A 23,298-nucleotide genomic window follows, 5' to 3' on the forward strand; every position below is an offset into this window, starting at 1 on the left:
ATCTAATCGTATAATCACCGGTTCCAATTACTCAATCTATAATTAAAACCATTGGTAACAGCAGAAACAATAACAGTCAGACATGAGATACATTACAATATAGCTGCCACTGACAGCTGTATATTTGCTCTTCATTAGAATCCATTGACATCCCATAAACAAGTGGTAAAGAGGGATGTGAATGTAGGTGACTTACTCAGGTCAGGCTAGTGTCAGGTTTATGTCCTTCGTGTAACAGCATGGGGACCCGAAAGACGGAAACCCTGACTGCTTTAAAAAGCAGTGAACCAATGGACACCATAGACTGTAATGGGGTCCTCTGGATTTCCAACCGGTTTCTGCCAAATTTTTACTGACATGATGGAGAAAACAGTCCTGCTTCTGATTTAAGCAGAATCCTGGACAGAGATGAGCAAACGCCAGTGTGAACCTAGCGTCAATGTGATGGATGGTGGTACATGCCTTGACCATTTTATAATCATCAACGCTATGAATGTTGTCTTTAATGTATGGTATATACTAGCCTAGGTATATTGGTTAGTAATATTTACATAACCCCTCTGTAGTGGCCATTGAGTTAGATCATACCCATGACCTGGTGCTCAGTGACGCACAGCCCTTCCCATGATAATTCTCGGGTCAAGGAGACATAAACTCTGTAGGTACCCAAGTGGCATCCTAGTGCATCATACATATAGCCAGGAGGTACAGCATAGATATATCAGGTTTGGCCAGCCTAGAAGTGTCTCCCATGTAGGTTCTACTTGTCAATCGGCAAATAAAACCCAAACTTAATGAGAATATTTTCTTAAAGTATTATATAGACTTGTAATTATCATACCTGCCATCATGACCCAATTCTCCTGGCACTAAATGTTCTCCTATATTTCTTCATGTGAATTAATTCACCCGGGCTAAATAAAGTAGGTGATGTCAGAGGTGCGTGTTTAGTGTTCAGCTGATGACCTAGCATTACCTTTTTAAAAAGTTTTTATGATATATTTTAAAAATATTTTGGATAATTGTAGTTTTCATTTTCCATGTCACTACCTATATTGAAAACATAAAATCAATATCCTGATGCCTTGAAGAGGTGAGTATAACCGTTTGTTGTTTTTACTCACCTCCCCTGGGACTGCACCAGTTCAGCCACTATTTGTTTGATTAGTAGGTATTTTACTCACCGTTCCCCACTCCTCATGTCTCTGGCCTCCACGTCTGCCTCCAGGGCATGAACACTGAAGAACGTAGTAGTGCACGCTAGAGGAAGAAGTGGAGGCTGGGGTGGACAGGAGCTGGGATCAGTGAGTAAAATGTTGACTGCTACTTGTTGGAATAAACCCTGTCTAACTCTGTATTTAAAGGGGGTTTCTGGGATAAAATATATAATTAGGATAGGTCATCAATACCATGCACTGGTGGCTGAGATGACAGAAGTTTTATAGGACCCCAGGACAAGAAAGGTTCCATAAGAGATCTACTGAAAATTAGAGATGAGCAAGTCAAAGCTGACAAAGTAGAATTCGATCCAAATTTCAGTAAACAATTGATTTGCATCAAATTGAGATTTCTTCATGCTTTGGGGTAATGTATCACCTTTTTTCATAAAATGGCTGCTGCACATGTTAGGACATGGGGCAAGGAACTCTGGGAATGCGGGATCACCCACAATGCTATGCATGCAGCCAGCCCTGTGATGTCACAGCCCTTTAACCCCTTTGTGACCACTCACGGCATCGGGAGCAAGTGTTAGCTGTACCTAACAGCTAACACCCTGCTCTATAACCCCCAGTTGGAGCACAGCTCCGACCAGAGGTTTTAATCATGTCATGTTTGACTGCAGCATCCAAGGGGTTCCACTATGCTACATGCCCCCCTTGGCACTCCCAGTGGTGAGATCGAGGTGTGCTGATATGCATTCTGCAGCCCGGGATCTGGCCAGTGACCCTGGGCTTCTAGTAGCTCCTAGTACCTGGTTGATCCTGGCCAGAAATAAGGAAGTCAGCCTATGCATCTGCATAAGCTGGCTTCCTCTATAGACTGTAGCACACGTGTATTGTAGTCTTTAGCGCTGCACCAGCACCATCGCTGGTTCAGGTCCCCTAGTGGACATCACTAAAAACCACTCCAAGGCACAATGTTCTACACCACTATACAGGCTCTCTGCAGCCAGAAAATAGTTGCTTTTTAACACGATTCGGCATAAATTAATTTGGATCGAATCGTATCGGAAAATCGTATGAAAAATTCACTCATCTCTACTGAAAACACACTTGTCCACTTAATATTAGGAATTTGTGAATAATTGTCGGATAATATTTGCATGAAGCTGTACAGTGAGTTACTCGAATGAATTTTGCTGGTGGGGTCTATGTATCCCAGTCCAACACTGCTGACCAATATTAGGTTTGTAAGGATTTTAAGCCTTATGATGTAGACAAGAAAATTCCCATTTACAAACAGCAAACAGAGATGATGAAAATATTGAGGGAAGTTTTTAGAATAAATGTCATGTTTAACTAGCTCTGACAACATATTTCAACAAGGATGATATTCGTGGGTATCAGAATAAGGGATGTGATTTTCTAGGTTTCCTTCATCTGTTCTGTGTGCTATGCCAGGCATGGTTGAGTAGTCTTTAGAAAAATGCACCAGACGTCCCATCAGCTCTGCTAGTCTTACATACTAACACACCATATTACCTCCTGTGCTTCCAGTATATTCCTTGTAGAGATACAATGCCAGGGAATAGAATATTATTAAGAGCAGTTGTGCCAAAACCAAAGATTTATCCCAAGAAGAAAATTAGATCAAATTACAGGTCGGCCTCCATACAATACCAGTTTGGTGCCAATAACCATTTCAGAATTAATGGGGCGCCACGCCTGTGTTGACACCCTCTGAGTCTCATTATAATTGACTTTTTAAGCATATTATGGTCCGGCCTAGATTTGCTTGAGGGCCACACATGTATTATCTTACCACGCAAAGGTTTTGGTTACTGTGTTATTTCACTGCATTTTCACATTTTCACCCATCATCCGTGTGTTTTTTTCGCTCAGTGTCTGCACTAATCAAGTGGAGAGAAAAGTACTTCAAGCAGCACTTTTCTCTGCGCATGATTTGCGTGGACTCCACATGGAACGCGCACGGACCACATTATAGTATATGGGGTCCATGTAGTTTCATTGCTCACTGCTTTTTAATACATTTGGTATTCTGTTCGGGGGGGATCCCCAAGCGGACTCCCAGAACAGAATACCGAATGCATATGTGAACCAGGCCTTATATGATACTTGTAAAGGATTCAGACAGGGGCTACACCAACTTCACACTGAAACTGCCACTCCAGACTATCACTGTTAGGGCCTTTTCACACGGGCACAGAGGGGGCAGATTATGGTGCGGAATCCACGTCATAATCCGCGCCCTCATAATGGTGGTCTATGAATACCGTTCGCGATCTTTTTTCCACTAGCGGCATGTTGCCCTCGCGGCAGCAACCTCTGGAGTTGGCCCATTCATTTGAGCTGACTCCGGAGGGAAAAGCCCCGACTGTCGGAAGCTGCGGCTCTCCGCGTCACTCTCGGTGGCAAAATCCGCCCTTCCACTCCCCGTGTGAACGGAGCCTTACTTGCTGTGGTGGCTTTTGAGAAGATCCAGGTTATACAAAGGTCACTCTGTACAGATTTGTAACTAATCGCACTGAAGTCCCTTGACCTGACTGGACTTCCCAAAAGTTTTTGTTTGGTAAGTGCTATACTATACGACACTGTTGCAGCACAGCCAACAGGCGTATTGAAGTTCTATTGGAGTTCTGCCTGTAGAGGTGTTATCACACCACCTCTCCTCCAGAAAGTACCAAACCAAGTGACACAATGACCGAGCAATAACAGCCAGTGTGACAGTGATATACAATATACATGGTGTAATAATAACTCATTTACATCAGAGAACCTTACCATACATAGCAAACACTTTATTGTTACAACGCAAGGAAATGCAAAAAGCTCAATCACATGCATATGACGGTACTGGCCCTATCATGTGTGGGGACTTCTCATTACTCCAATGTTGAAGGCTACAACACTGGAAGGGGATGATTTCACCAACTTAAAAGAGGAGAGTATGTAAAAAGTCATGGCAAACACTGCTGTAGTCCACAAGATGTTTCCATGGATTCTTATGACACAAATACAGAATCTTCACTGTGAAGGATATATGTAAAAATTATTTGACTCATATGAGCATATCTTCAAGCAGCGGTATAATTTGAGGTGGTGCAGAGGGGCAGTTGTACCGGGGCCCAGGAGCCTTAGGGGGCCCATAAGCCCTAACATCAGTATTGAGATTGCAGCTTCCATCTGGCCCATAAGCCAAGGAGACCCACAGATTACCCTAACCACACTAAGGTGGATTAAACTCCTTAGCACCCGTAACCATTATGTTTGTTTGGGTTTGTGAGGGTCCTCCCTTGTTCCAAAAAATACAATGATAGGTTATTGAATACCATGAAATGGGCCACTAGAGTATGCGAGACATAGGCACGTTAGAATGTGATCTCATTGGAGTCTTACATAACTGATGACAATTTTTTTTTACATTCTGCAGAATGGTTAGGTTCTATAAGCAGTAGAGATGAGCGAGTACTGTTCGGATCAGCCGATCTGAACAGCACGCTCGCATAGAAATGAATGGACGTAGCCGGCACGCGGGGGGTTAAGCGGCCGGCCGCCGTCAAAGCGGAAGTACCAGGCACATCCATTCATTTCTATGGAGCGTGCTGTTCGGATCGGCTGATCTGAACAGTGCTCGCTCATCTCTAATAAGCAGTACCAAAAAATCCTACAGATGGAACAAAGTGATACTCTAGGAGGAACTTGACTGCAGTATATACAGATCATGCTACATTTTCATGTGTATAGGGAGGTCTCGAGATTTTTTCCCAAATGCTACCTAAGCTTTATGGCCAACTTTTTCTCAATATTTCTCATTTAGAAAAAGTTCACTGTGTGAATTGTCATTTCTTTCACTCGCTTTAAGGGAAGTTTTAGTGCATCACCACAACAGGTTCCAGAACCACATGCCAGTACAATTCTGATCCTAAAATGACACTGTTAATACAATTAACTGAGGAGTATGAAATGGCTGTTCTGCTTCTATGCATTCATTATGTATGATGGAAGAACAGGGCGGGAATGTTACAACAAGCAATTTTATTGCAGACTGCTCCAAGAGCTCCGTAGGTATAGGTAATCTCTTTCATCCGCCCATTTTTATGTGTAATTGGAATACTATACCATGGCTGTATGGTTATCTCTTCTCATAGTATAACAGCACAAAAAACATATAGAGGTTAAAGTTTTTACAGTTTTACAGTTTTTAAAGTTTTTTTTTTATTTTTATGGTATGTGCTATATTGATTTATTTTATTTTATTTTAAAATACCAATATTTTTCATCAGGCCAAAAAGCAATGGAACTAAACAAATTCCAAAAAAGTCTGAAAAAATGTAAATGATTGTTTAGATGCATTTACAGACTACAGGATGCAACAGGCGGAGCTAAAGATTCTGAAAGTGGACATGCCATATACACCGATGCATTTTCTGGTTGTCTAGCGGAATCGGGAAGTATTCCAGACGTTCGGCTTCGAAGCTATGATGTTTGATCACTGGTAGGACTCATAACACTGTGCTGCCCTAGACTGATGGATGTTCAACAATCATTTAGGCGTGAAAGTTGCAGAACTGTCTGAAATATACACATCAAGTATAAGATAAATATAATAATCCTTTAATTATAAAATGTTAATTAAAAGCTAATAGTGTATCAATGATAGACATTGCTTAACAGGTCAATTACATTGGGATTCTGTATTTTTCCAAACCCAGCATTAGCTGGTATCACTGACACTCCTCTGATTCACCCAATGTTAATTATATCGTGGCAAGTTTAGATCAATCACAAAGACAAATATCACCTAAGCCATAACTACTACTGCTTAGTATTACAATGAACACTACTACTAGTGCAATTACTACTCTCCCTGCTACTACAATCACTATTACCACCATTACTACTACCACTAGTCCTACCACTAATACAATAACTATTACCACCATTACTACTACCACTAGTCCTACCACTAATACAATCACTATTACCACCATTACTACTAGCAATAGTCCTACCACTACTACAATCACTATTACCACCATTACTACTACCACTAGTCCTACCACTACTACAATAACTATTACCACCATTACTACTACCACTAGTCCTACCACTACTACAATAACTATTACCACCATTACTACTACCACTAGTCCTACCACTACTACAATAACTATTACCACCATTACTACTACCACTAGTCCTACCACTACTACAATCACTATTACCACCATTACTACTACCAATAGTCCTACCACTACTACAATCACTATTCAAACTAGTGCTGCCACTACTACAATCACTATTACCACTAGTACTGCCACTACTACAATCACTATTACCTCCATTACTACTACCACTAGTCCTACCACTACTACAATAACTATTACCACCGTTACTACTACTACCATTAGTCCTACCACTACTACAATCTTTATTACCACCATTACTACTACCACTAGTCCTGTTACTACTACAATCACTATTACCACCATTACTACTACCACTATAAAAAAATACTATTAATATTAATACTAGTTCTGCCACTACTACAATCACTATTACCACCATTACTACTACAACTAGGGTTGAGCCGAACTTAAGATTTCAGGATCATTTTTAAAATCTGATTTTCGATCATTTTCCAGCAGATCCCGATCATGAAATTTGCTTGATCACCGATCGGGATCCGATCTTTCCCGATCTCTCAACCCTATTAATGATATATACATGAATGGGGTTGAGCCGATCTTGAGATAACCTCCGACCTCGATCCCGCCGGAAAAGATCGGGATCAGAATTCCAATTGCTATCGTGAAATTTACTCGATCGCCGATCGGAATCTGATCTTTTCTGATCCCGATCGCTCACTCCACCCTAACTACCACTAATAAATACTATTAATAATACAATTAGTCCTGCCACTACTAACACCATTACTACTGCCATTAGTGCTACCACTACTACAGTCACTATTATCACCATTACTACTACTACTATTAGACCTGTCAGTACTACAGTCACTATTACCAATAGTAGTAATCAGAAATACAATTAAATGTTAAAAAAAACAGTCAAAGGGAATTTTTGTTTTCAGTGCTCACCTCACCAAAAAAGAGAGCCGTGTGTGGGGAACATTCTTAACAGTCTCAAAACCAACCCCATTATGTACAACAGGGGCCACTAGGGATTCTGCCAAACCAACACTGCTGGTGTAATATACAGTACCATAAGCCAATTGTTAACAAGCTACATATACCAACAGGCTCTGCCAGCTTAACCTGTTGGGACAAGTAGCTGGATGAGAGCTAGTTATTGATATCTTGACTAAGCGTTCTTTATAGCATGTAATAATTTCTATTTCTAGAAAGGACGTCATTATAAAATTAGGAACTTGATTCTTATCTGCTTTAACATATGGAACTTCATTCCATCCATTTCCAAGAATCAAACTTGGTTCTAGCGAACAGCTGACTAATATGTGTTACCTATAAAGTCATAGAAGTTGCCATACCAGGGTTATGGAATCAACAATGTAACCCTGGGAGGTTGTGCCAGGTCACTAGTCAACTAAAGGCTTTCACTAAAGACTATATACTGTTACTAAAACATATTTTTCTGCTTTTTTTTTTACTACATTTTCAAAAATGTAATATTCATGAAATGGATCTAAAGTAATATAATTCTTGTAACAACTGCAATAACTATAGGACTTTCTAGAAGACAAATTCAATTATATAAGGGCAATAATAATAATAGTAATAATGACAAACATAGAAAAAAAATATTCTTCTTTTTCTCAGAAAAATCAGCACTCGTCCATGGATTGGGTCTGGCTTTGCAACATTTGGTTAACTGCGATACGTAACCTACTGTCTGGGCAAAGGAGACTCTACTTTCTAATTATGGATCAACCCTTTAAATATAGGAAGTAGGGTTAGTGCTTTCATCTTGCAATATGATATATTATTTTAGAATAGGGTATAAAGATCCAGGCATGCTCCTCTTTGTGAAACCCCTTAGAAGGGTCGTCCTTATTATAATTTTTTTTTTTTTTTTTTTTAGGTCATTCTTTTAAGGCTTAACAAATATACAGGAGTCATAGGGGACTGGGTGAGGTATTTCTGACCCTTTATAAAGTAAAAAGATAAGTTTACCTGCTGAACAACCCTCTTACCTGGAGACCTCATGTCTACACACGAGTATCCGAGTTGGCTTAGTTTGGCTCTATAGCATAGGAATTCTGTAGGTGATGTAGGTGATGTAGTATACAATCCTATTTTCATACCTACAATTGGGACTACCAGTAACTATCCGAAACTATACAATATCTACACAAGGGCAACGTTTTAATTTTTGGAATTAAAATGTGGACAAAGTATGGTAAACCAGTAAAAAGTTTAATAAAATAAATTGTTTAATCTCACAATCGACATAAATGCAATTATAACAGTGCAAATATATTGTGGGATGCATAAAAGGACACAATGTATCGCTATAGGGAGAAAAAATCTCTACATACCCTGTTTTCCCGAAAATAAGACACCCCCCCCCCCTTCACCTTTTGGATCACATACAACGGCATCATGCCGGCGCTCCGCTAAGGAAGCATCAGCATGACTGCCGATTGTTCCCCGCTCCAGCTGCTGCATAAGACATCCCCCGAAAATAAGAAAGGTCATATATTTCGTTAGATAATTAATTATAAGAAACTGTCTTATTTTCGGGGAAACAGGGTATCTATAATCAAACTACTAAGAAAAATGCATTATTGGACATGTTCAGTAACTGCCTCTCTGTGCTGTCATGAAAATGGACCAACTTCTTATATCCCGGAGTCTTCCTTTCTCAAGAACCATCTACCAGAGCGTTCATACAGCTACTTAACCTATATAGTCATTGGTAATGTATAACACTGTACGCACACTGCATAGCTTTATGTAATATGGACAGGGCCATTATACACATCATTGTTTTCATTGCACCTGGAGCTCACAATCTGTTTCTTGTTTAGGCCTTGCTTGAAGTCTAAGGGTAAGTTCACACAGGGTTTTTTGGTCCGGAACCTGAGGCAGAGGCATCCAGTCGCGCACTCCACTCCGGATTAGGCCCAAATGAATGGGCCTAGTCGGGAGGGAGTGTCTTCAAGCGGATGTCGCAAGACGAATCAGCCTGAAAGAAGGAGCACGTCACTTCTCCGGGAGCCGGAACAAACAGCTCTGAATAAAGAACTGACGGGCTCCCATTGATTTCAATGGGAGCGGGTCTTTTTGGTCAGAATTTTGCGGTGGTACGGCCTCGAAATCCTGACCAAAGAACCCTGTGTGGATTCAGCTTTCAGAATCTAGAAATGGAATCTTAACCAGATATCGCAAATACTTGAAGCTGTGCTATTATTTCTCCCAAATCCACTTATCAACAGAATGTCACTTTTAGGGTAAAAATATGTTCTGCGTCAAAATAAATTCATAGAGGCCGCATCTTATTTTTTCTGATTCCATCCCAATCTCAGAATTACAAAATAAATTTAACCCCCGCTTAGGGGAGTTTAGGAATTTGCTGTATACTGGTTTCAGAGGAATTTGTCACCAGATCCCACCATATGAACCCAGCCTCGCAGATAGATAGGTTATCTTTACCTAAATCAATGTTTTTCCCTTTTGAATTAGTGGCTCCATTACTGAGACTTTGTCAATATTAAAATTAACTCAAAAGTGCTCATTGGTATATCTTCATTGGTATATCTTCATTGGTATATCTCGGTGACAGAGGCAATGATCCACAAGGGTAAAAAAACTGTCTGATTCATGTGACCGTAACCTATCTATCTGTAACTGACTGTCTTTAAATAAAAGGGTTATCCAGGATTAAAAAACAAAAAAAATATAACAATGAAAAAACAACCTCAGTTATTTAATCCTCTGCTCCGCCTGTGTCATATTGGTGATACCTGTCTATATGGCACACAAATACTGAGGCCAGGAAAGGGGCGGCACGTCAATGTATATGATGTATATATTACTATTATTATTATCTCATTATTTATTATTATTATTATTATTATTATTATTATTATTATTATTATTATTATTATGTTATGGCATTAAAGATTTTTTTTTTTTTTTTTTAAATCCTTGGAAACAAATCTAATATACAGGAGTATGCAGTCATCTACTAAACTCCTACTAATGGCAATTGCAATTGGCTGCAATGTAATAATGTAACCTACATATATGTCTATATAATGGATTTAGAGGTCAGTATCACAAAGTGTAGGCCTCTATGAAGATATATTGAGAAATGTATCAACGCAGAATTGTAGATTAAGCATATCTACAATTATCAAACAATTTTTCATAAATGAATAGTACAGGGGAATATAAGAAACACTGTAATAGATTTTTTGCGTTTCCTCCTCTACTTATCAAGCTTCGAGTTCTGTTTTACATATTAGTCTATGGAGAGAGGAAAAGGATGAGGAAGCCTAGTCCTAACCTTCTCCATAGACTTGTGTGTGAATATGGATGCTATATAAATAAATAACTGAGTGAAGATAAGAAGGCGTAGAGCAGCTTACTAAGCGGAGAAGGAAACAGATTCCCAAAGTAATAATAATAATAATAATAATAATATTTATTTAAAATATAAATACAAATATAAGTTTTTTACATTCATCTGTACTATTCATTTATAAAAAAGAGGTTTCATCATTTGAGGTATTTTTTTAAGAATGGACATTCAGTTAAAGGCGCACACAGTGTACTGTTCTGAACCGCGTTAAACAATTTCTCCATCTAAATATGCCTGTATAAAATCTGATTAATATTGCAGTAACAAGTAGAACACTGCCAGGCCTCCTATACCCCTACTTCTTTGCTCCATGGTCAGGTAATATTTGAGATGAATTGCTGAATGTCTGAGACAGACTGGTTGCTAAGGATTTATAAAATACTATAACCATTAGGCGGGGCGTCCTTATAACCAGTCTGTCCAGGACACATTCACCAGAACAGAGATAAACTGACACTGTGCTGACATTGGTCAAGTCACATCCTGCATTATTAATCAGATTTTGTAAAAAAATAAAAATCCACATGCTTATTCATGTCGGATCCTTTCATTGTGGAGGTGGGAATACCCCTGTCTATGCCTTTATTGTGGTTGGGAGTTATGGAGTCGAATACAGCTGTTTTATAGATAGGACGAATCCCTTTAAGTTCATTATTATATAAGTTCCTTTTCAAGAGGTATATTTAGGGGTCTGGCTCAGGACCCTTACTGCTTTTTGGATACCAAGGAAGGTTCCAGTAAGTCAGTCTGTTTTGGCCAAGGTATTTAGATACAGAGTTAGAGCTGCAAACTGAATATTATCTCCATGTATAGTTAAACCTAGTTAGAGCTAATCTCTAATATCAGGGGGTAAAATAATTCACATTTTAAAACAACGTTATTGTTGTAACAATGGTTGTAGAAGTTATAGTCACAACCATAGCTTATCTCAGGGCTCCATAGGCCCTGGTATAAGAGGGCAGTGCATAGGCATAATTACGTATATTTAATAACAATCATGGTAGATGGCGCTTTCCACTACATACGTTAATACATCAATGCAGCGTGATGTCATCATACATGTCATAAGGTGATGGGCCCAGGTACAGCTTCAAACTATAGGCTTAGATGCTCACAAGCAATGCAATGTCATACTTAATGCTTTTCTCAGCCACCGCTAGGCTTTGGTACCACTGTACAGCTATGAGTATTTCCAACTTAGCCCGTGCCACTATGGTGGCCATGCCGATTGCCGTTTATCATGTCTGGTATAATATGGAAAACACTTCCTGATAAACTGCAGATAATAAATTAAGTCCTGTCTTGTTAGCAAGGTCAATATCTAAGATAAAAACTCTAAACTCTTCTGTGCTTTTTGTAGCAGAACCTCAGAAGAAATTTAGGATTTGCTCATATCAAGAGTCTTTTGGTGAGAACATTGGCCCTTGCTTTGTAATTAAAAAAACAATGTCCTTTTGCTATTTTATGTTCTAGCTTTGTGGTTACATAGAGAATGGTTTATTTACACGGTCAGGACAGTCCAATGAACGTCTCTTGTGTGAGTGTTGTTCGGGCTCCTCACTCCAGTCATCTGTTGGATCATAGGTCCCCAAAAATACAGCCAACTTCTCCCTGGGTGGTCGCAGGTTTGGGTAGAGCACATAATTGTACACTATAGAGGCTATGGCGGCTCCTGCTAATGGTCCGACCCAGAAGACCTAAAATACAAAATATGCAAAGTTGAACAAATAAGCATCTGTAAATCATGGTAAACGGAGCTATCCACTACGTACATTTACAGTATTACGATATTTATAGTACTACCTGTCTACAGAGAAAAACTAAGTCCTCTGTCTTTAAATTCTATGATAAACAACATCTGTTCCTTAGAGGATCTTAAAATTAGGTAAATGCAACCTCAGATGAACAACAAAATTTCATTATTTATGATCTTCTTATATTATATGATTGTCTAAAAGTAAGAACATGTAATTCCATATGTAAATATTTACCCATTGATTGCGAAAGTTTCCCACGATGACGGCTGGAGCAAATGACCGGGCCGGATTCATTGAGCAACCAGTGAAGTATATCTAAAGTATTGAAAATAGAATTGCCGATAAGTTATAGTAGTAAATAACAAGTCAGTCCATTGACTTCTATACATAACATGCAAATTTTAGGTATTATATTTGATATGACTATTAATATGACTATTCATTTTCTCTTTTATAGAAATAGCTGGCGATTGTAAGGCCAGGTTACAATTAGAGATGAGCGAGTACTGTTCGGATCAGCCAATCAGAACAGCACGCTCGCATAGAAATGAATGGATGTAGCCGGCACGCGGGGGGTTAAGCGGCCCGCCGCCGTCAAAGCGGAAGTACCAGGCGCATCCATTCATTTCTATGGAGCGTGCTGTTCGGATCGGCTGATCTGAACAGTGCTCGCTCATCTCTAGTTACAATGCAAACCTTATTTGGGATGCAATATTATACAGTATGTACCATCTTGACTTCAACAAAAGCCTGAACTGAAAACAGGTAAATTTTGAGATAGCATATTAGCTGTTACAGTACTATATATCACAGGTATATCCCAAGATCACAGCCATAGTTCAATGTGAACACATACAGCAGAGATTCTTGCACAATACTGTAAAAGTCAAATATATAGATGTTCAGCAACACAGTATGCTATGAAAATAATGAAATAATGTTATACTGACCCCTACAAGGTGACCCAAAGTAACAGAAAGGCCAATGGATATAGCTGGAGACCCAACATTATCAGTCCGACGACTGTCAGTCGATGCAAAGATGCACAAAAGCAGTTGAAATGTAAGAATGATCTCAACGACTACTCCAATTCCTGGACTTGTGTTGTTACTCAGCTGTAATGATAACATATTGTTAGTATACCCAGAGAAATAGTATTTGAGCATTACATATAAAAGCACCGTACACTATGGAGAATAGGTCACTGCTGAGAATCCTGCGTACCCACCCACAGAATAAGTGACAGCCTTGTATCAATGTGTACAGGACTGTCAATCATAGTGTGTGGGCGGGGCAATCAGGACTCTTACTGTCTCTCCTAGGAGTCCTGTTGGAATTTACTTTGCTTTTAACTCAGAAATTAGACATATTAGAACTTCTCAGCAGCGGTTGTCCTACGTCATTGCAGAAATTAACATTGTTAGGATAAGTGAGCACTTGCCTCTCTGTGACAATACATGGGTGTCTAGTAGTTACCTGCACCACACCTACCGTACATATGTCTATAGTATATTACACAAAATGTACACACCAGAATAGAACTAATTATCATTAGGATGAGGTCGGTGACAAGGCTGTTACTCCAGAAGTCTACAGGGCTACAACAAACCCTTGCAGTGGTCCTTGACGTTGACTCATGAAGTATCAGAGAGCAATGTGAACAGACCATTATATGGAGTGACTTTATAAAATTACTAAAGGCAAAAGAATGAACTTCTAACATTGTATTTTCATTTTAGAAGTTATTTGTAAAAGGATATTTGTAAAAATTGCTGAATAAGTCCTGTGCATCTGCATGATATCATTTCTCCCTTGCAATGATCATAAGCCCTTTCAGTCTGCTTAACTCCATGTTATATATTTGCTTTTTGGATTAAGATACTTGAGAAAGAACCTGTATACCTGAATAGTGCGGGACAAATAATCTGCTTTCATTTGTAAGATTTTAAAGAGACACAAAATATCCCCAAAACATCCCGAACCACTTCTACCATCTTACAAATTATGCTCAAAGCTTCGGGACACATACCATAATTTCCATAAATGTGTAGGTAACAAAATTGTTGGTGTTATGTATCAATGCACACCACAAGTAGTGCAGAAGTGATAATGTCAGATCAATATATCTGTCTTGCATAAATTATTTATTAAGGAGTCCAAAAGGTGTCATTTAAAGCAAACATGTCGGGTGAATTCTACTGTAGGACTCCGAGAAAAAAATACAGGGAAAGGACTCCTAGATACTGTAAGAGTCCTGATGACCCCACTCATACACAGTGATATACAGCTTTCCTTTGTTCACATCTGCGTTCGGTATTCCGTTCGGGGAGTCCACATGGGGACCCCCCGAATGAAATACAGAATGCAACTGTAAGCGCTGTGCAGTAAAAGCACACAGCTCCCATAGACTATAATGGTGTCCGTGTGCTGGTTGCGCGCTGCCCGCATGAATCATGCGGGAAGGAAAGTAAATTGTGCACTACTTTCCTATCCGCATGACACCAGCGGAGATCTGGCGGCAAGCACACGGACCCCATTATAGTCTATGGGGTCCTTGTGCTTTCACTGGCACACCACTTGCAGTTGCGTTCGGTATTCCGTTCGGGGGGGGTCCTCAGGTGGACTCCCTGGATGGAATACCAACGCAGATGTGAACGAGGCCTAAGACTGTGTGTAGATAGAAGGCTGTCAATCACTCCACGTACGGGGAATTATCAGGACCCTCACGATATCGCCTAAGAGTCCTGCCAGGACCTGCTCTGCTATTGACCCTTTTTCCAAATCGTATAAACACATATGTCACAAATTTCAGCTTCTGTTTCTCTATCATTTCTGTTTCTTAGCTATCGTATGGAAAAATATGGCATCGCCCCCAAATCCTTGCGTACGAATTGTAAGATCACTATGTTGCAGTCTGGTAGAAGTGTTAGATGATGGACTGATATTAATGTATTCCTGCAAGAAGTTTTCCTCAAAATATTAAAGCATTCACAGAATATACAAATATAGAATATGACGCACACAACAAGTAAAAGTGCAATAAAATAATATATATGGATAATACAGTTTGTCTTTGGAATATGGGATGGAAATCCATGCAAACACGGGGAGAAGATACAAACTCCTTGCAGATGTTTTTTTGCCCTTGGCGGGAATAGAACACCAGGACCCCAGCGCTGCAATGCTAACCACTGAGCCACCATATGGCCCCCTTGTTAAAACTATACTGTAAGCACCTAAACCACAGTTTTATATTATAGCATGTATCACAGCCAAGATGGTGTCTATGTTTGCCTAAAGCATCACCATTCCCCCCCGTATTTGTACATTATGGTCATGAGAAAACTTTAAAAATTGTAGTGATTATTGAATCACTTTAGTGACCTGTAAATGATTTTTCTAAATAACTATCACTTACATAATGTTCCTTATAAAAACTGAGCAAATACTTGGACAAAGAAATTCCCATAAAAGAGAGATCATTGATAAACTGTTAGATGGATAAGATGATATAGGGCATAGTACGTGTAATAACTGAAGCCAGGGGATTATCAGGAATGCTCATACATGACATGGTCAGTTCTATGAAAGAATTTGGAGTCCTTGATATAACAGATATGTGTCTTTTATGAAATAGATGTATTACACTAGATTCACACTTGCATTAGGGTTGCCATTCATGGGGTCCGCTTGGGGACCCCACGAATGGAAACGTAATCCGCTTAAAAAAGCAGTTATCCACGGAAACCCAAGGACTCCCATAGACTCCCATAGGGTTTCGGCCCAAATTCCTCCCAAAAATGGGGAGAGAAAAGTCCCACATTTTTAAATGGAATGGAGAATGGAATCCTTAGCCTTATTGGTGCAGATCATTATTTGGGACATCAAATGCCAAGTTCCGAAAAATAAAACACATTCTAAACTAAAACTGATCATACAATATATTAGTATTCAAGTAATCCTAGAAATTATCAAAATATATCATTTTAGTGAACAGTCATTTGTAAACTTCATGTAAATGATTGCTATGACCAATGGTAGGCTTCTGAAAAGTTGCATTTTTTGGCTATTGTCATCTGAAAGTACGCATGTACGGCCAAATATAGGTGATTATTTATTACTAATTGGAAGCTTACAGATAATCTAATGTACAATTATTGTGGCTGATGCTAATCTTACACGTATGACTCTTATCTTATCTTACCTTATCTAATGAACAGCTTTAAATTTACCAATAAATTATTACATAACATACACATTATTAACACAATAATACTTCTCGAAATGTCCAACTGAATATCCACCCAACACACATCTTATTTCTATTTTATGATGGAAGCTTGCCTTCATTTTAGTATTAGCATTGGGTACATAAGGTGCTACATGTTGGCACACCCCATTACAGTCATCACTGCCCAAATAATAATATACTTACTGAGTTGATGGCAAGGTTTCCTCGAATAGCCGGTGGAACCACAGCATATAGTATACCAGCACCAGCCAAAGCCCCCAAAAGCTGGGCAATGATGTAAAAAATACCTCTCCATATTGATATTTGAGATCCAAGAACAAAGGCAAAGGAGACGGCAGGATTTATATGAGCTCCACTAATATGTCCCACTGTCTGGACCATTGTAGCTATCACCAAACCAAAGGCCAGTGAGATCTGCAGCACTGTTGGGAGAGCAGCCGGCCATCTCAGAGCAGAGCCCAGTCCAAAAAACACAAAGATGAGTGTGGCCAGGAATTCAGCAAATACAGCCCTGTAAAAGGCCAATGAACAAAGTTCTCTCCTCATTCTGAAGAAGTTTGACATTCACTTGATAAAGTTGTCCAATTTTTCCTGTCCTTGCAGCTGTGTAAATGTGTAAGTAGGTTGCCAGCTTATATACTTGCCAAGGTGACAAGCTGGAGAAGAGGTGGAGAGGACAACAGGTTCCACCCCTGGTTGTACATGTTAAATAACAGTTTAGCCTCATATACTAATGTAAACCTCCCTCTGTGTCACCTGGAAAGGATTCACAATTTTTTTTTAATCCGTGACGTATACTTAAATGGATTTATATAACATCTGAGGCTGCATTGACTCTCTTTATCTATTTCATAAGCTTCTATTGTCTACTCTGGATTTTGAGAGATTTCTCAATCATTGTTTCTTGCTTGTCAGACTTTTTGCCAGAAGGCTTGTTAATATCCTGAGTCAAAATAAATTAAAATGTCTTAATCTTACCAAGTGAAGTCGTATGTCAATGCTGCGGGAACATTCACACTTCTGCTGCTATGTAGATTAATTATATACTGTGGGAAAGGCAATATTTCTTCTGGGTAAAGGAGGTGGTAGCAGATATAAATAGTTAATCCGTACACACCTTATATAACAGCGATGTGCACACATAGGCTTTATGATACATAAATATATCATTTACTACAATAACACAACTACCATTTCAACTATCTCCTGCAATGCAAGAAAAAAAATCACAATCCAGATTTTATCTTGTTTTTTTTTCCCTATCAGTATGTCTTTATAGAATGGGAGAAAATCCACACAAACACAGGGAAAACATACAAACTCCTTGCAGATGTTGTTCCTGGCAGGATTTGAACCCAAGACTCCAGCGCTGTAAGGCAGAAGTGCTAACCACTGAGCCACTGTGTTGCCTAAATCCAGATGTTATCTTGCAGGAGATGAAAGTCTCAGATCGGGTCCATATAGGGGTGCACCATCCATGAAGAAAGGTAAGAACTTCACTATAGGCTGTTATGGTGGGGACTTTTTGGAAGATATGTAGTCCATCAGAGGACTTTGCTGATGTGAAATCTTGTCCCAAGGACATTGACAAGGACTTGGTTCACACTAGCACTTGCTCTACATTCGGAGATTCCGTTACCCATTCCGCTTGAAAAATGCAGAGAAAAAAATCCTGCTTTGCATTTTTTGGAAGGAAACCAGGTGGACGCTATTATGGTCTATGGGGTCTGCATGTAACCACTTTTTAAGCGGACTGGGTTTCCGTTTAGCGGGTCCCCAAGCAGACCCAAAGAACGGAAACCTGAACCATAGCATCATTTGTGCTTTGACTGGTACCCAGACTACTGCCTATGATCCTCCTACTGGAGACCCAGTTTAACAGGTTGTAACCACAAGACCTCGTAGTTAAAAGGGATCTCCTGATTTTTTTTTATTGATGACCTATCAGGACAGGTCATCAATAAGAGATCAATGGGAGTGCAATACTGTGAACCCCTGCTGATCATTTGTTTAAAGAGCCAAATCATTGATATGAGCACCGTGACCTCTTCACTGTTTACATGGCATGTCACTGGTTTTATAGTAGTTGTGGGATAAAATTACAGTCTCATCTCATTCACTTCTATAATTACATTGCATTGGCTGTTATTAAATAGATGACATGGACTATAAACAGTTAAGAGGTCACAGTGCTCATAAAGTACTAGGCCCATTTAAGCATCTGATCGGTATAGGTCCCAGGTTTTGACCCTTATTAATTTTTGATTAGTGACCCATTCTCACAATTTGTCATCAATAAAAAGGAATTGGGCAACCCCTATAAACAGTTAAGAGGTCACGGTGCTTATAAAGTACAAGGTCCTTTGCAACAGCTGATCGGTGTAGGTTCCAGGCGTTGGCCCCTACTGATTTCTTATTTATGACTATATCCTCAGAATTGGTCATCAATAAAAAGGAATTGGACAACCCCTTTCAAGCTAAACTTCAGGCTTCTTCACATATTCCATCAAGAATACAAGACAAACTACTCGCCAGTATGGTGGATCCTGGTGTTGTACTATCATAAACTTCATGGTATATTTAGGTAAGCAATACACCTGGATTAAACTGGAAACACTCCAAAGAAGTAAAGATGGAACGGTCTTGTCTATTTAAAAGCTTGGACATGGCATGGCTACATAGTGCAGCTCATCCTTATGGGGTATTGTTATATACAGTATATTCCCAATGGGGTGACCTTCCAGCCGGACATGCCATAAAATAATATAATGGTGCATACAGAGATTGCTGTCAGCCACTGATAGCTCCACCTCCTTGACTTCTCAAACAAGAAAGAACAGAGATCTCAATGGATAAATGATAGGTTATACTGAATCTTTTCTCACAAACCTATATACCAATGTGCTCAGCATCTCCTGCTCTATAACATGCTGCTGGGAGATTGCCTGCATTTTCCATATGACAGGTTCCCTTTAAGTTACCCTGTATAGAATGGAGGATATTCAGCAGCATTGTATAGTGGACATTCACACTTTACATGTCTGTAAGTACAAACAGAAACAATATTCAAAGTTGATAGATTGACAGATCACCTTGTATCATTCTCATATTTAATATATTTAATGGGGGGGATTCCAAGGAAATAAATACAGTAAATGTTTTTGAAAATTAATATGAAAAAAAAAAAAAGTTGCTGTACCACTCATGACCACTAGGAGCCCTTACAACATATTAAGTAATTATATACGGTATATTTATCACATTATGCCGGGACAACATTTGCATGTACAATACTTATGACATTACCTTGGTATTTACATATATGACTGTTAGAAATGTATTTGGCCATGTCATAAGTTAGGTTGGTTATGGTGGTTCCAAACAAAATCTTGTGGAGTGTTGTCATTCATCCTTAAAGTGATAAGTGCAATTCACATTCCTAAAAATATATGTTTATGTATTAGACTATGGAATTTGTTCTTCGTTCCATGATCCCTTATATAATGTAAAGCAGTAGCACGTACTATTGGCTGCATCTGTGTATCTTCACTTCAAATACTTAAACACTATGTAGTATTTTAAAGGGATTCTCCAAGAATCAAACCCTCAGGAGAAAAGGGGACTTTCTATTCATTTCATAGAAGTATATGCAAATCTGTCTTCCATGATGTAATTAGGAAGTCAGCTGCTGCCTCAGTGTTGCAAACCAATAGAGGGCGCTCACTGGAATGTGCAAGCCTGTCTTCCCTGATGTAATTAGGAAGACAAAATTTCAGTGAAATAACCCAATAAAGGTTTGCTCCCTTTAGCATCATGCTCGAACTTCCAAGAGGCCTTTGTTTTGCAATGACGCTGGGATTATTACCAGGTATAGTCTCTCAATCGAGGACGGCCGTTTCGATGTACTTGCAGCTCATCAGCCCGGTGTAGAGAAGACTATAACTTGGTAGAGGTGAGAGGCTTAGACAGGGTTAAGGGGATATTGTCACTCCTTGGGGAGAGACCACCATATAGGTGTGTGGAGACTTATTAAGCCTTTACTACTCCACTTCGCAAGAGACCATGGGAAGGATATGTGTTATAGTTTTCTCTACACCGGGCTGATGAGATGCAAGTGCAGGGTCCATTAAAGGGGACAATATTCTCTTGGGGGACCATTATATTGTGTGGAGCTGTCTTTTGTAAAATATGGAGGTATGTAGAATAAGGAGCATGACGTTTTACTGGACAAGATAGCTTATCATGCTGAACTATTTTGTCCAGATTTTTTGACCGTCAAATAGGAAAAGTTCTGGTAAAGAGGGAGCATGGCCTAAAATTTTGATTAGAGGGTCCCCCCAATATGACAAGTCTGTCTCTAACTAGGAGCCCTGACTACTTGTGTCTGATAGAACCCTTAGGGCTCATTCACACTACTGTTGGTACTGTCAGTAGTGTCCGCTGCTAGTGTCTGTAACAAGATTTTAACAACGGACATTAGGCCGCGTTCACATGGGGTATTTTGGACCGGAATTTGACGCGGAGGCCGCCTCATATTCCGGTCCAAAAAACAGGTAGCCGCAACTGGATGGCGGTGCACTGTGCCTGCGTCCAGTTACGGCACTCCGCTCCGGATTAGGCCCAAATTAATGGGCCTAGTCGGGAGGAGGGAGTGTCTTCAGGCGGATGTCGCGAGGCAAATCTGCCTGAAGAATGAGCATGTCAATTCTTTTTTTCCGGGAGCCGGAACAAACAGCTCCAGGAAAACAGAACTGACCGGCTCCCAGTGATTTCAATGGGAGACATTTTTTGGTCAGGATTTTGAGGTGGATTCCGACCAAAATACCCCGTGTGAACTCAGCCTTAACAGAACTGTCACAAATCTGTTAAAATCCCATTGATTTCAATGCAATTTCTTCTGTTGTCCGCTAGTAACTGTTAGGGTGCATGCACACTGAGTAACGCCGGGCGTGTATGAGAGCCGTACACGCCGGCATTACAGCAGACTGCCGAACACTTCCCATTCACTTCAATGGGAGCGCTCGTAACAGCGGCGTTTACGAGCGCTCCCATTGAAGTGAATGGGAAGTGTTCGGCAGCCCTGCTGTAACGCCGGCGTGTACGGCTCTCATACACGCCCGGCGTTATGTAGTGTGCATGCACCCTTAGCGTCCGTTTACATCAAATCTGTCACATGTCCATTATTTTTCTGCAAAATCCGCAGTGCAGGTTTTTGTGCCTGCGAAAAATAACAAATTCATGATAGGTCTCCGTTATATTGTCTGTTATTACTGTCCATTTTTTTCTGCGCATGCTCATAAAACAAAAACAAACAAAAAACGTTCAATAATGGACAATAACTGATGCTAATATGTCCATTAAATGGATCAGATAAAAAACCAGATACATTAAGATCAGTTAGTGTTCGTTAATGTTATGATAGGTGTCCGGGGTTTTTTTTTTTTTTTAATGGACATCCAACGGTAGTGTGAACCCAGCCTATAAGAGTGCATTCACCGCGTATACGCTCGTAACTCCCATTGAAATCAATGGGATCTTTTTGAGCGCGCAAACTGCTGACACGCGTATACATGCCAGATCGCGCTCCACTTTACTCCTTGTGAATTCTCCCTAAGTATATGCTGAGCTGATTCTGAACGTAAAACACGTTCAGAATCAGCGCGTACAAAGCAGATCCCATTCATTTCAATGGGAGCCGGCATATACGCGTATCATATTGAAACCAATAGGGAAAAAAGCAGCCCATTCATTTCAATGGGGAGCGCACGTATGCCGGCTCCCATTGAAATGAATGGGATCTGCTTTGTACGCGCTGATTCTGAACGTGTTTTACGTTAAGAATCAGCTCAGCGTATACTCAGTGTGAATGCACCCTTAGTCTTATTAGGAATCGCTGTACCTAATAAATACTAATTGCTCCTAAAGTAAAACAGATTTACCAGTCTTACTATGTATCTCATGATCTAGTCATTTCTACATTGACCTTCCTGGTTTTACTTTCATGTTACATAAGATAACAAAAGCAAATAACTTATCTTATATTAAAATCTATAAAATGATGACTACTTCTACAAGTGCTTTCAGCTGTATGACAGGCATTATCTCTGCCCTATATGTAATAACATTGTGTTACTGCACTGCTTACTGTATTCTGTAATATAGGTTATAAATGACACATAATATGAGACTTTCAAGTGCATTTAGAGTTTGAGATACCCAAGGCAGAAAGAAAAAAGGCTCTTAAAGGATAGCTGGATATATGGTACTTAGCTCTTACCTAGACATGAAATTGTAAGCTGGGTGTTCATATAGTCCTTTAGTCCTGAGATCACAGCAGCAGTTACGCTGATTCAAGCAGGGCCATTTTAACCATAGGGCAAACTAGTATCTGTACCGGCCCTATGGAAGTGGGACCGGCGTAATAGTCCCACATTCCCAGCACTGTCCTGCTGTTCATGGCAACAGGTACCGATCTTAACTCCTATCTGTGTCCTTAAGACACAGATAGAGTTGAATACAATGGTGGAGCCTGGAGCTGATC

General features: G+C 39.7%; 1 protein-coding gene across 1 annotated transcript; it reads right to left on the reverse strand.

Moving 5' to 3' along the window:
- Nucleotides 1-5,636: 5,636 nt before the first annotated feature.
- Nucleotides 5,637-17,403, reverse strand: LOC142193877 (aquaporin-5-like). Its single transcript, XM_075262891.1, has 5 exons — nucleotides 16,941-17,403; nucleotides 13,456-13,620; nucleotides 12,740-12,820; nucleotides 12,254-12,445; nucleotides 5,637-5,753 (listed from the first exon to the last, which is right to left on the reverse strand). Exons 1-5 carry the CDS (start codon nucleotides 17,319-17,321, stop codon nucleotides 5,718-5,720), a joined length of 855 nt encoding a protein of 284 aa, XP_075118992.1. The 5' UTR covers nucleotides 17,322-17,403; the 3' UTR covers nucleotides 5,637-5,717.
- Between the last annotated feature and the right edge of the window lie 5,895 nt (nucleotides 17,404-23,298).

The sequence above is a fragment of the Leptodactylus fuscus genome, chromosome 2 (genome assembly GCF_031893055.1).
Source record: "Leptodactylus fuscus isolate aLepFus1 chromosome 2, aLepFus1.hap2, whole genome shotgun sequence".
NCBI lineage: Eukaryota > Metazoa > Chordata > Amphibia > Anura > Leptodactylidae > Leptodactylus > Leptodactylus fuscus.